Source organism: Notamacropus eugenii, chromosome 2 (assembly GCF_028372415.1).
Source record: "Notamacropus eugenii isolate mMacEug1 chromosome 2, mMacEug1.pri_v2, whole genome shotgun sequence".
Classification (NCBI taxonomy): Eukaryota; Metazoa; Chordata; class Mammalia; order Diprotodontia; family Macropodidae; genus Notamacropus; species Notamacropus eugenii.
In genome coordinates, this window is record NC_092873.1 from 6,807,326 (window position 1) to 6,819,735 (window position 12,410).

Genomic DNA, 12,410 nt, shown 5'->3' on the forward strand with positions numbered 1-12,410 from the left:
GATGGAGTAAGCAGTAAATCGCCATAACTCTCCAATATTCACCTCGAAACAACCATAAAATACTGCCCTCAAACAAATCCTGCCACAGCAGAACCATCAAAGGTATAGGGTGAAACAATCTTAGAGCCCCCAAACCTTGGAAGATTGACAGGGAAGTTCTTTCTCACTTAGGTAAAAGGGAGCATACTCCAGGACAGGAAGTATCCCAACAGGGCAGCAGCAAGCCTCATCTCAACAAAGCAATGGTAGATTCGGAGTCCCAGTATAGGGAGTGGGCAGACTCCAGTTCTAAGAACTGACATGCCTCAGAATAGACTCAGCCAAACAGGTAGGGTCTATCCCTACAGGTGATTAAGGAAACAGGCAGCCACCAATGGTTACAATGCCAAGAACTTCAGGGTACATCTAGGGAAACTCAAGAACACTCCACCAGTCGTAGCACATGACAAACATCAGCAGTAGAACTCCGGGACAGCATCAGGTAAGCTGCCAGAACCCTACTATCTGCAGCAGTGCCTTTCATTCCCACTCCCATCCCCCGAGCAAACCACCGTAAAAGAGGGCTCCCACACGAGTCAGCAAAACATTGCAGCACCAGGTAAACAGCCAGGACCTGGAGACCCTGCTACAAAATTCTGAAACAGTGCCCTTTCCACATTGTGAGCAGAGCTCAAATTGAAAAGAAAGGGGAAAAAAAGACGAGCAAAAAGTCATTGGAAAAAATGACCATAGGAAGTTATTGTGGCCACAAAGAATGTGGAGGAAAAAAATTCAGAGAAGGAGAATGACGCCAAAACACGTATAGGCAAAATCGCAAAGCAAAAAGAGAAGTGAGCTCAATCCCAGAGAGAGCTCATGGAAGAGCTCAGAAAGGAAATTAAAATCATATAAGAGAGGTAGAAGGAAAAGTGTGCAAAGAATTGAGCGATGAAAGAGAATTGTGACAATATAAAATACTTGGGAATCTCTCTTCCAATACAAACCAACCAACAATGAACACAATTACAAAACGTTTTTCACTCAAATCAAGTCAGATCTGAATAATCTAAAAAATATCAGTTATTCATTGGTAGGCCAAGTTAATATGATACAAATGACAATTCTACCAAAAGTAATATCTTACTCAGTGCCATACCAATCAAACTACCAAAATTATTGTATAGAAATTAAAAAATAAAATTCATCGGGATGAACAAAAGGTCCAGAATACCAAGGGAATTAATCAAAAATAATACAAGTGAAGGTGATCTATCTCTACCATATATAAAATTCTATTGTATAAATCGACAATCATCAAAGCCACTTGGGACAGGCTGAGAAACAGAGTGTAGGATTAGTGGAATATGTTTGGTATCAAAGAACCAGGGTCAATGACTACAGTAATCTTCTATATGAGAAATCCAAAGATTCCAGCTTCTGAATTCACTAGTTGACAAAAAATGCTGAGAAAACCGGGGGAAAAAGTCTCATGACAGAAAATGTTATTCACATCCAGAGAAACAATTATGGAGTCTGAATGGAGGTGGAAGCATACTATTTTCTCTCCCTTTTGGTTTTTTGTTTTTTCTGTCTTCAGATTTTCCTCTTTTATTCTGCTACTTCTGTCAAACATGAGCAGTGTAGAAATAGGTTGAATATGATTGTACATGTACAGCCTATATCAGTTTGCATAACATCCTGGGAAAGGGGGAGGCCCAGGAAGAAGAGCAATTTGAACTCAAAATTTGAAAACTGCAAAAAATTGAAAAGTAAAAATAAATAAATTTTAAAAGAATAAAAGAGAGAAAATGTGACAATGTAAGTGCTTCCATCGTCCTCAAATATTAAAAGAACCAGGAGAAGGCTTCAATGCCTTTCTTGGATCCTCTATGTGGAATTTCTGGTATTAGGACAAAAATCCTGTAGCATAAGAAAGTATGGAAGGACTAAAATCTCAGCCAGTGGCATAAATATTCACAGTGATAAGGTCACAGGATCATGAAAGTCAGTCATCTTATTATTGTATTGATTTGTATTTGTCAGTGCACATATCCTTAAGAACAATGAAAGGAAGAAGAAGGAAAAATTACACACATCAATTCTCATGATTGACATGAAGATTATTTCATGTAGAGAATCAATTGCATCACGAGTACACAAAACAGCTATGTGATGATCTTAAGTCATTGAAAATCAAACAATGAAACCTGAGAAAATAAATCACTAATTGATGGTGGATGGCATGCCCACATGAATGGCTTTCTCTGCTGCAGAAGCATAAATAGTAGCCCTTTTCATAATTGATGTTTGTGCACATTGTCACCCTTTCTCAGTGATGAACAATTTCAATTATTGTTGCTCACTAAGAGTTCCCTGATTGAAGTTGTTCTTATTCCTCTAATAACAGTTACCTCTTTTTTTCTTGGAAGCTTTAATTACCGTACCTGTCAAGCCTATCCGATGTATTCACATTTGCTCCATTCTTTAAGAAAAGATCTACCATATCTCGGTTATTTTCTTTAACTGCAAGCAAAAGTGGTGTGCAGCCTTCCTGCAAAATCATATTAAAGATCAAGTTAAGGTATGCAAGAATTGTTTATATGATAGAATTCAGTTGAAGGCATGTTGTGAACATCCTGTGAACTTGCTAATGACATGCTAAGGAAGTAGGCTACAATGGAACTCTGGAATGAGAAGAGCAGGGCATAAATCCAGCTTCTGTTAGTTAATTTCCATGTGACCGTAAGTAAATTATTTCACTTCTTTGGGCCTTAATTTCCTCACATGTAAAATGAGGGAATGAAGTTAGATAGCCTCTGGGATTGCTTCCAGTTATTAATTTGTGATCAGGACGTAGAAAACCAGGATGTGTAAGAGATTTTCCTAATCTTTTAGGGGTACCTTCCTTTCCTCTGTCTTCATGTCATGATCAATGATCGTCTGCGTGCAGTCACCCTTATTTCCCCAGTACTTGGCCAAGCTACAACTAAGTTCTGGTCAGTTTTCAAGTTGCCTAGTTCTCTTCATCCTTTCCCCTGAAGTGTGTTACAACCAGCCTCAAAACTCAAGAAAATCTTGCCTTAAGGTGGCTGAACCTTGAAGAAAGTCATTCTCTTGATATTTTCCCTCCCTTCACAACCCTCCTAATGTATATTTTGATTTTTATTTTCTTTCTTGAGCAGCAGTGACGAAGAGTCAAACCTTTTCTTAAAAATCAGGAGATACTCAATAAGTCTAGAAAGGAAACGGCATAGCGTGTAGGAAATAGAAAAAAAAAAACACACCTACATACACTTAAGAATTTGTTCTTGTAAAATGTCTGTCTGCAGTTTTATGCTGAACAAATTTTTAACAGAATATTTTTTAAAACATTATGACATTTCTTCTTGACCAATTAACATTGTACTATCATAGGTAAAGGTTTATATGTAAAGTATTGCAGACAGATATTTGATGGAACCTTTGAATTCTGGGTACCAGACCTAATATAGCATGCAAAGAAAATTCTAGAGAGATAGATGTGGTGGACTGAATGGAGAGCCAAACTCAAAATCAGTGAAACAGAGATTCAAGGCCTGCTGCTGAGACACTTAGAGTGGCTAGGTGAGCCTGGGAAGTCACTTCACATTTCACCATTACAAACCATTCCCTAAGTCACGTTTTCATAACTTTTTGTGTGTGTGTGTCATGCACCCCTTTCCAGAATAATGCTTTTAAATACCTAAAATACAGAGAATGCAAAGGAAGCCAATAACATTGAAAGAACTATAAAATAAATGGTGATTTTTTTTTGAAATTAATGGATCCCAGGTTAACAACCCTACTCGAAGATTAAATCTTAGAACAGGCCCTGGTCCAAAGCAGTCGAGGGAAGTTCCTCATTAAGAGTTCCGTTGTGAATGGAGTCTCCTCCCCGTTTTGCCTGGCCATCAGAAAATTCCCAAGGCCAATGAACTTTGACTAGAGATGGATTTTAAGATACTTGCATTAAAGAAATGCTTCCAAGAATATAATGTGCATTGGAAAATACCTGATTTACACATTTGATCTCAGAAAATATTTTCTCACACAAGAGGTAGACTTCTACCTTGTTTTTTGCTTCCATGTCTATTGTATGTCTAAGCAGCTTTGCTGCTATGGCTGTGTTAAGTCCAGAGGCAGCATAGTGAAGTGCAGTGTTGTCATGGGTATCCATCAGAGCAGGGTCTGCACCATAATCCAGCAGGATCCTTGCACACTCCTCCTGCTGACACTGTACTGCCTGTGAATGGAATGTAGAGAAAGAGACAATCAATACTCTAAAAAGTATTTAGTATACTAAAACATCATTAGTGATATTTAAATAATTTAGTAAAGCACATTTTCTTACTCCAAACGCATTCTATAGACCAGCAAGGTTAACTAGGGCATACCTTCATTAAAGATGTCTGATAGTTCTTGTCACGCAGGTTTATTTTGCATTTTCTCTCTACTAAGAGAGACACAACATCTGGATGGCCATTTGCAGAAGCCAGGTGTAGAGGTGTGCTATGAAAATGAGAGCTAAGTCAATGCTTGGTAATTACGAAAATCAAAATTGTACTCTTATTAGGTACTATACTTGTAACATAAAATGCATTATTGTTACTCCGCCTGAAATCGAAATCGCTGCCCAAATAAATATAAGTGGCCACCCTTCTCACCCGAGGACATCTACAATGTGCATTAGTTCTTCTGACCGGATATGATGAACAAAAACGTCTGGGAAATAAATAGCAGACTCAGAAGAACATTTCACTGGAAGAGAGCAGCATTTGCTCCCACCACGTCACTGAGAAAGAGTAAGTCAGCTGGAAGCAGACTACAAGTAAAAGGAAGGAGTTTCCCCTCCATTAAAAATGGGCAGGCAGGAGGGTCAGGGGTCACCAGCACTCAGAACTTGGGATCCAATCTCCAGGAGGCAGAGCCTGCGCCTGCTCTGGCCCAGGTGCTCAAAGGACAAGTTTTCCAAGGATTAGCCAAGGCACATGCAGACTCGTGGAGGGAGGGTGGAGGAGGGGGTGTCTTACACTGTTCCTGGGGGGGGCCATCCCTTCTCTCACCCCCAGCGCCCTCTCACCGCTTCTCTTTATCCAGATCGTCCACGTGTGCCTGGCCCAGCAGCAGCAGGTGCTGCACCCTGGCCACATCCCCGAAGGAGGCAGCTTTATGGATCTTCCCGAGGTCCTTCATTCTGATGACATAACCGGCACCTGGGACCAAGGGTCGGACCTCGCTGTCTCTCCTGGGAGAGGAGGAGCCAGATGGAGACCGCTCTCTCCTTCTCAAGATTTTGAAAATCTTCCTCATCCTGAGGGCGGGCTTCAGAGATGGTCTGGAGAACTCACTTGGAGACCCTCAGCCTTCTCCGGGAGCTCGCTTACTCTCCAAAACACTTCGATAGTCAGAGACTCCAAGGAAACTGCGTCCAAACAGGGCAACAGTTAGAAAGGAATCGATCCTGGAGATGCTTGGAGCCCTAGCAACGCCTCGAGGGAGACCGAAGTGCGCGTGAGCTTGACAGACGCTCAAGGCATGCGCACGCGCCCAACGGGAAAGATTAAGCCTGCACGAGTGCTCACGTGCCAGGTCCATTAACTCTCTGCTGGAAGGCTCCAAAGGTCATGATCGCGAGGGTGGCTGGGCCCAAGGCTGGCTGCTTCCCCTGCTAGAGGTTCTGCCGGGTCTCGCGCTGGGACAGGATGCATAGGGGCGGGGCTGTGAAGGGGTGGAGGAGACCTAATGGGAAAGCTGGAGCAGCTGGATTCAGAGGACTTGGATTCGAATGTCGAACTCCGGACTGGCTCTGTTGTTTCACTTGGGAAAGCACCTCCTCTCCCAGCCTCAGTTTCTGCGTCTGTAAAAGGAAGAGGTGATTCTCCATAGCCCGCCAAGGGTCTACAAGGCTTTAAGAATTCGTTGACGCCCCGACTGAAAACGAGTAGCATGTTACTACTCTGATGTCTGGTAGCCTAGGTTCCTCTTTGCTCTCATTCTTCCTTTTCCCTTCTGACCTTCAGGAGAGGAGGGCAATGATTCCTCAGGGACAGGCTGCCTGGCACGGGGAGGGTGGAGCTGGCCTTAGACAGGAAGCCCTGGGTTCAAGCCTAGCTTCTGCAAAATTATCATTGCCCTAGATATGTCCTAAGTAAGGGTAGGGGAAGAGTGGGTTGCAGCAGTTTCTTGGAAAAAGTGATGTTCGTTTTAGCTGATCATAAGAAAGGCTACGGTAATAGAATAATACAGTTTAAATCTCGCAAGTTAACAGTTCCATTCACCTCTGGGCTGCAGGGTCCCCGTCCACAAGACTATGATAATAATGGGGGCTACATATTAAGAGGAATATTGATAAGTTAAGAGTTGTGATTATGGTTTGTCCTTCCTTCTGATAGAGGACCTTGACCTCAGTAAGAAGACAACATGACTTATACTTCAACTGGATTGGAGGGAGGGCTGTGCAAAGCCACCAGCTTGATTTTCTCCTCTGGAGCCATCTGAGTCCACTGGCTACATATCGATCAGCATGACTGGAGATGACCCAGCGTGTGCCGAGGAAACTTGTTCGTTTGAAATAAATGTCTTTTCAAATTCTCACTTTGAGTGAGGCAATGCCAGTTCAGTGAAGAAGCCTGTTTAAAAGGTAAATCAAAGGATATCTCCTTTAATGGAAATTTAAAAAAAAAAAATTCAACTCTCTTCTCTCCTGAAGAGAAACAATTATTATTTACATTCACTCTGAAGCCAGGATGGCCAAAAAATACTCATTAAGTGGTACTTCGTCAGCGACCTATAGTTCACTTAATCAGAGGCAGAGTGAATTGAGTTGAAGGCATTATCGTTAAGAAGCGAATCCAACCAGTAAATGTCCGGTAACTATGTAGGTTTGAGTCATGAAATCTCACCTTTCTTTGGGCAGAACCCCCTACAGGAAAGAGGTGATACCCTATGTCGGGGAGAAAAAGAGGAGAGAGGACAGGACGAGCTGAGTAGCCCAACTAGAACTGCTCAGCTGGGTCCCTATTGAGCTAAAGTGAGCTACTCACAGGCTTTGGTATCTCCTTTATTCTTGAGGAGCAATAGAACTTGAAGAAGATGATGACACGGCTTACCACTGAATTGGATTTCAATAAGGAATGGCTGTGCAAAGTCACCAGCTTCACTTTCTCCTCCAGAACCACCAGGGTTCTTTGGCCATATATGAATCAGGATGACTGGAGAAGGCTGAACTCAATTCAGAGACAAGTGATATGGATGAACTAAGAATGAATAAGACAGTTGAGGGACGGTATGATGTCTAATTTCAGATCCGTGAAGAGCTGCTGTGCTGACTTGGGTATCTCTAGAACAGATTGGTCAAATCAGTGATGAAAGGTGCCTAGTTGTGACTTTTATAAGAAAAATGAAAATTTATGGCAATGGAATGGATTGGTTGTGAGACAAGTTCCTTCAGGAGACACTGTCTGACTATGGGTGACTACTACAGACACAATTCTTACATTGACTGCAAGGTTGGACTCTGGAATTTATAATGTCTCTTCCGACAGGGATATTTTCATTCTCTGTATTTGTTTGTATCGTCCTGTTGCAGACTTCCATTAGAATAGATCATGAAAGCTGCCTTGGTTTTGAAGGTACATATAATGCAGAGCAGATTGGCGATCTTTATTGATGTTACCTCAGGAAGTACTTGCAAAGGGGAATACAAACAGCTATGACCACATGGTCTTTGGCTTTTCCCCTTTTTTTCCTCTGCAGCTTTCCATTCATGATGTGAAATTTGTACTCTGCACTACTAACATTCATTCTGTTCATTCAGGTCCATGATCACTGGACTTCTGAATACAACAATAACGGATACTCACAAGATGATGTCCTTTTCTCCTCCTCCTCCTCCTCTCCCTTCTACTTTGCCTCCTTCTACTCCTCCTCCTCCTCCTTTTTCTCCTTTTTGTTCTTCTTCTTCTTCTTCTTCTTCTTCTTCTTCTTCTTCTTCTTCTTCTACTTCTTCATCATCAACATCATCATCATCTTCTTCTACTTCTTCTTCTTCTTCTTCTTCTTCTTCTTCTGTTTCTTCTACTTCTTTTCCCCTTTTCTTATCCCTCTCCCTCTTCCTTTACCTTTAACTTTTTCGCTCACTTTCCCTTTCCCTCTCTCTCTCTCCTCCCCCTCCTTCTTCTCTTTGCTCTCCTCCTTTTTATTCTCCTCCTTCGGTAATGGTAATTTAAATGTAAACATCTTTCCCATTCCTTAATATGATCTGCTGAGGTCACATTCTTCTTTGTCTCCTCCTCCTCCTCCACCTCCTCTTCCACTTCCTTCTCCTAGTCATCAAAAATATCCACCCATCACTTCCTAAAAGAGATCTCAAATTTGAAACTGCAAGGAACATTGTAGTCAAATTCCAGAATTATCAGGTGAATGAGAACATACTGCATGCATTCAGAAAGAAGCAGTTCAAATACCATGGAATTACAGTCAGGATCACGAAGGTCCTTGGAACTTCTACATTAAAAGGTCAGAGGCTTTGGGATATGCTATTCTGTAAGGCAAAGAAGGTTGGACTATATCCAAGGGTCAGGTACCCAGCAAAAATGAGGGTGATCTTTCAGTAAAGGAGATGGATATTAAATGAAAGAAGGGACTTCCAGATCTTCCTGATGAAAGGGCAGAGATTGATGGGAAATTTGACCTTCAAATACAAGACTCAAGGGAAGTATGAAAAAATAAACAAGAAAAACACATTTTAAAAAAATATCAGCTTATTCAATAAGAGAAAACTGTTGACATACCTATGTGGGACAACAATACTCTTCACAATCTTGACCATTTTATCTTTATTCTGACATTTAAAAATCTTGAAAATTTTATCTTTATAATGACATAGACAGAGGCTGTGGGTATAAACTAACAGATGTGACAAAAAAAGGAATTAAGTATCACAAAAAGATTGCAATGGGAGAAGGGCAAAGGAGGACGCAGAAAACTGTAAATTACTCCACTTAAGGAGACACAAAAATATATGACTGTAAAGGGAAAGAAGGGAGGGAGATGAGCATTGTTTTTACTTTGCTCTCATTAGATATGATTCAAGAAAGGAAGAACATACTCAGTTAAGTATGGAACCTAACTAGGCTCAGAAGCAGTAAGAAGAGGAAGGGGAAAGAAAAAGGACGGGGTCTTTAGAAGGGAAGGAAGACAAAGGGAGCACCTCTGCCCTTTCTGAGAATCAGAAAGGGGCAGCTCATCAGTGTCACTAATACCTACAGGGAGGAAGGAATGCAACCAATAGAAGGTGATATCTCAAACAAATTTCTTTCCTTCCTTCATTAATTGATTTCATCCGTTTCTGCTTTCATAGGCAGAGGGAAAGAGTGATAAAATGCATGATAATAATTTGATCGATTTCACGATGTTGTCTCACACATGTTCCATGAAAGAGAAGGAACATAAGGATTTGTAACAGGAATAACTTTCAGTTAGATTTCTAAAATAAGGCTCCTTCCATTACAATGATTCAGTAATTGACATTCATCATTGCTCTGTATGATAAAAAATCAAGTTCCTCAAATGCCAGATTTAGGATTTTGCATTTCTTTTATCCAAAATCGATTGGAAGTAAATCATTTAGCAAGTAAATCATTTAGCCCTTAGTAGTCCTTTGCCGCCTGGGTACTGGAGTGCTCCCTATTCATGCTCTCCTCGTGACTTTATAGAAGGAATCTCATAGAATGGATCTTCTAAGCATTTTGAGATAGCTTTTCCACCTATCCTGAATGGGGCCCAGTTTGCTTGAACTGATGGCACTGCAACATCAAACTTTTATACTTTGAACTCAATAATTCTTCCACTATTCTTTTGAAATTTGATGGTAAAGGAAGTTTAGGTTACAATCTACTGACCACACTCCGGGTCTCACTTTTCCCATCCTTAAAAGAGATGTTCAGACTAGAAAACTTCTAAAAGTTTTAAATCAATGATAAAATGAAAATGCTACAGTTCTCCCAGAAAAGAGCTGTTTCTCAAGACGTGTATTAGGAAAGTTTAAGACAGTCATCATTTCATTGGTTTGCAGCTAAGATGATTGTACCAGAATAATGACTCTAAATATAGGACAAATTCTTATCTTCAACACCTAAGAGGAAAATAACTTTTGCAAAAGAGTGTTAGACTTCGAGTATGAAGAGCCCTAGATTGAAATACTGCTACTAAAACCTACTGAGTGTGATGATATGGGCGGGGGGGGGGGGGGAACATTTAACAAGTTCTCCTCACCTAAGTTCGATTCTGTAAAATGAATTGAACAATATGAATATTGCCCTCATAAGTGTGTTGCCAGTCTGAAGTGAGATAATGCAATGAAAGTCATTTGCACAGAACCCTACTATGCCTGTGCAAATAGTAGGTATTGTTACCTTTGTCATTACTGTAGGATGAATCAGTGTGGTGTCCCATCGATAGAGCAAAGGAAATGAAATATGCTGAAAGGCAGACAGTTTTACAGGCCTAAAAATCCAACCCACATCTTCAGATTGATGAAGCACCTTGAAGACCTATTCTTTGGGAAACCTGAGTCTGACCGAAATGTGAAATACGTGCAACTCCCTCGATTTACTTTTTCTCCGTATGCTTCTTGGCCCCTTGGAGTTTGTTTTGAATTACTAAGGAAAACTCAGAATATACAATTTAATCTTGAATAGCATTTTTTCCCCTTTTAATTGTATTCAGGTCCCGAATGATAGTAATGAAAAAGAAAAATATCTGCTGGACAAAATTGGAACCCTACAGTACAAAGTTGCTATGCTCAAACTGGAGCTAAATACAGTAAAAATTAAAGATCATGCAAAAGAAAATCAAGATCCAGAAGAAACTGAGGTTTGAAAAGAAAAGAAATATGGGCTTCAAGAGGAATTACAACTGAATGAAGGAGCAGTAACAAAAATCATATCCCAGTAGAGTGGACAAGTAAATGTTCGGACAGCTGAGAATGTAGTGTTGAACACTAAGGTAGAGAATGCAACAAAGAAAAATAGGAAAGGCTTGAGACAGAAACGAAATCATACCACCCCTTCTACTATTGAGGTCATGAACAAAGTGAGACATCGAAACTAGCCTTTGGACATACCTTTCAGGGAGAAAGAGATGAGTGACTTCATTTACAGGACAAACTAAACCATAACTTGTCTAGGTTAGGGAAAGGCAATTGTGTCCTTTGTCAAGAGCTCTCTACACCTAAAAGTAAAGCCAACAGTGTAAAAAAATGAGCTGTACCATGTACATGACTACCTTAGAGAAACGATAGCCATTTTGGAAAGCACACAGAGAGAAGTAAAACAGGCCCAACATAACGCAAAGAAACTTGAACACACAAAGCAAGTGTAAAAAGAAAAACTGAACAAATATATTGTCAAACATAAATCTATCCAAGAAAGATTAGCTTACATCTGGAGTGAAAATATATTACTTCAACAACAGCTTGAAGATACGCAAAACAAAGGCATCATTCAAGAACAGGTATGGAGTGATGACCAGGTAGAATGTATTGATGTCTTCAGCAAAGTTCGTGTTGATACTGAAAAACAAATTTTTAAGGTAGAAGAGAGAAATAAAGAGGTAATCAGTGAATATAATCCCTTAAGAGAACAAATGTGCAAATATGAAAATGGGAAAGCAGAAAAAGAGATAGCTCCTTATTTGTCATAGTTTGATAAGCATTTTCTTTTTAAAATGAAAATCAAAGTAATTTTAATCAAGATAAAAGAAGATTTGAATTTTCAGCCTGCAGATGATACAACCTTTCATTGAAAAAATACTGATATGTAGGAAAGGAGAATGAGAAACAATAATACGATGAATATGCTACTAAAATAATAATGTAGCACTGTGTAATAAAATATGAACCGAATCATTATAAGAAAAAAATAATTAAACAGAATGTAATAGAATATAGATATTTAAATAACTAAATGGAAATAATTTCAAATATGAAACTGATAGAATAAAAATAAAATTAAAAAGAAAAGTATGAAAATAAAATTTAAAAATCATTATTCAAATAAGATGACTCTTTTTGATAATGAAATTATGTAGCCCATGAAATGTGGCTTTCATAAATACACGTAGGGTTAATCCCTTGTGCATAAATACTGATGAATTGATGTCTCTAATAATATGCCTACTTTTCCATTTTAATTCTGCCATGGAATAAATTACATGAAATGCTATACCTGAAGAAAATCCTGAAAAATTATGCTAGCAATTATGGAATAATTGAAATGGTACATCTGAATTTTGATTGTGTGGAATAATATAGTTACACTTTTCATAATTACTTGAAAATATTTATCAGTCGATCTATGTTCAATTCAAAACACTTGGAAATAATTTTAGAAATATTAATCCCTGGATCATAT

The 12,410-nt window shown here is 39.5% G+C and overlaps 1 protein-coding gene across 1 annotated transcript in view; it reads right to left on the bottom strand.

Annotated features, from left to right (window-relative positions):
- The window catches only part of LOC140522089 (uncharacterized), a 34,973-nt gene extending 29,666 nt beyond the window's left edge, over nucleotides 1-5,307 (bottom strand). Inside the window, exons 1-4 of the mRNA XM_072637124.1 lie at nucleotides 5,078-5,307; nucleotides 4,392-4,506; nucleotides 4,010-4,240; nucleotides 2,424-2,530 (exon numbers count right to left, since the gene is read on the bottom strand). Of these exons, the coding sequence (XP_072493225.1) occupies nucleotides 2,424-2,530; nucleotides 4,010-4,240; nucleotides 4,392-4,506; nucleotides 5,078-5,307 (683 nt within the window). The remainder of the gene's footprint in view (nucleotides 1-2,423; nucleotides 2,531-4,009; nucleotides 4,241-4,391; nucleotides 4,507-5,077) is intronic.
- Between the last annotated feature and the right edge of the window lie 7,103 nt (nucleotides 5,308-12,410).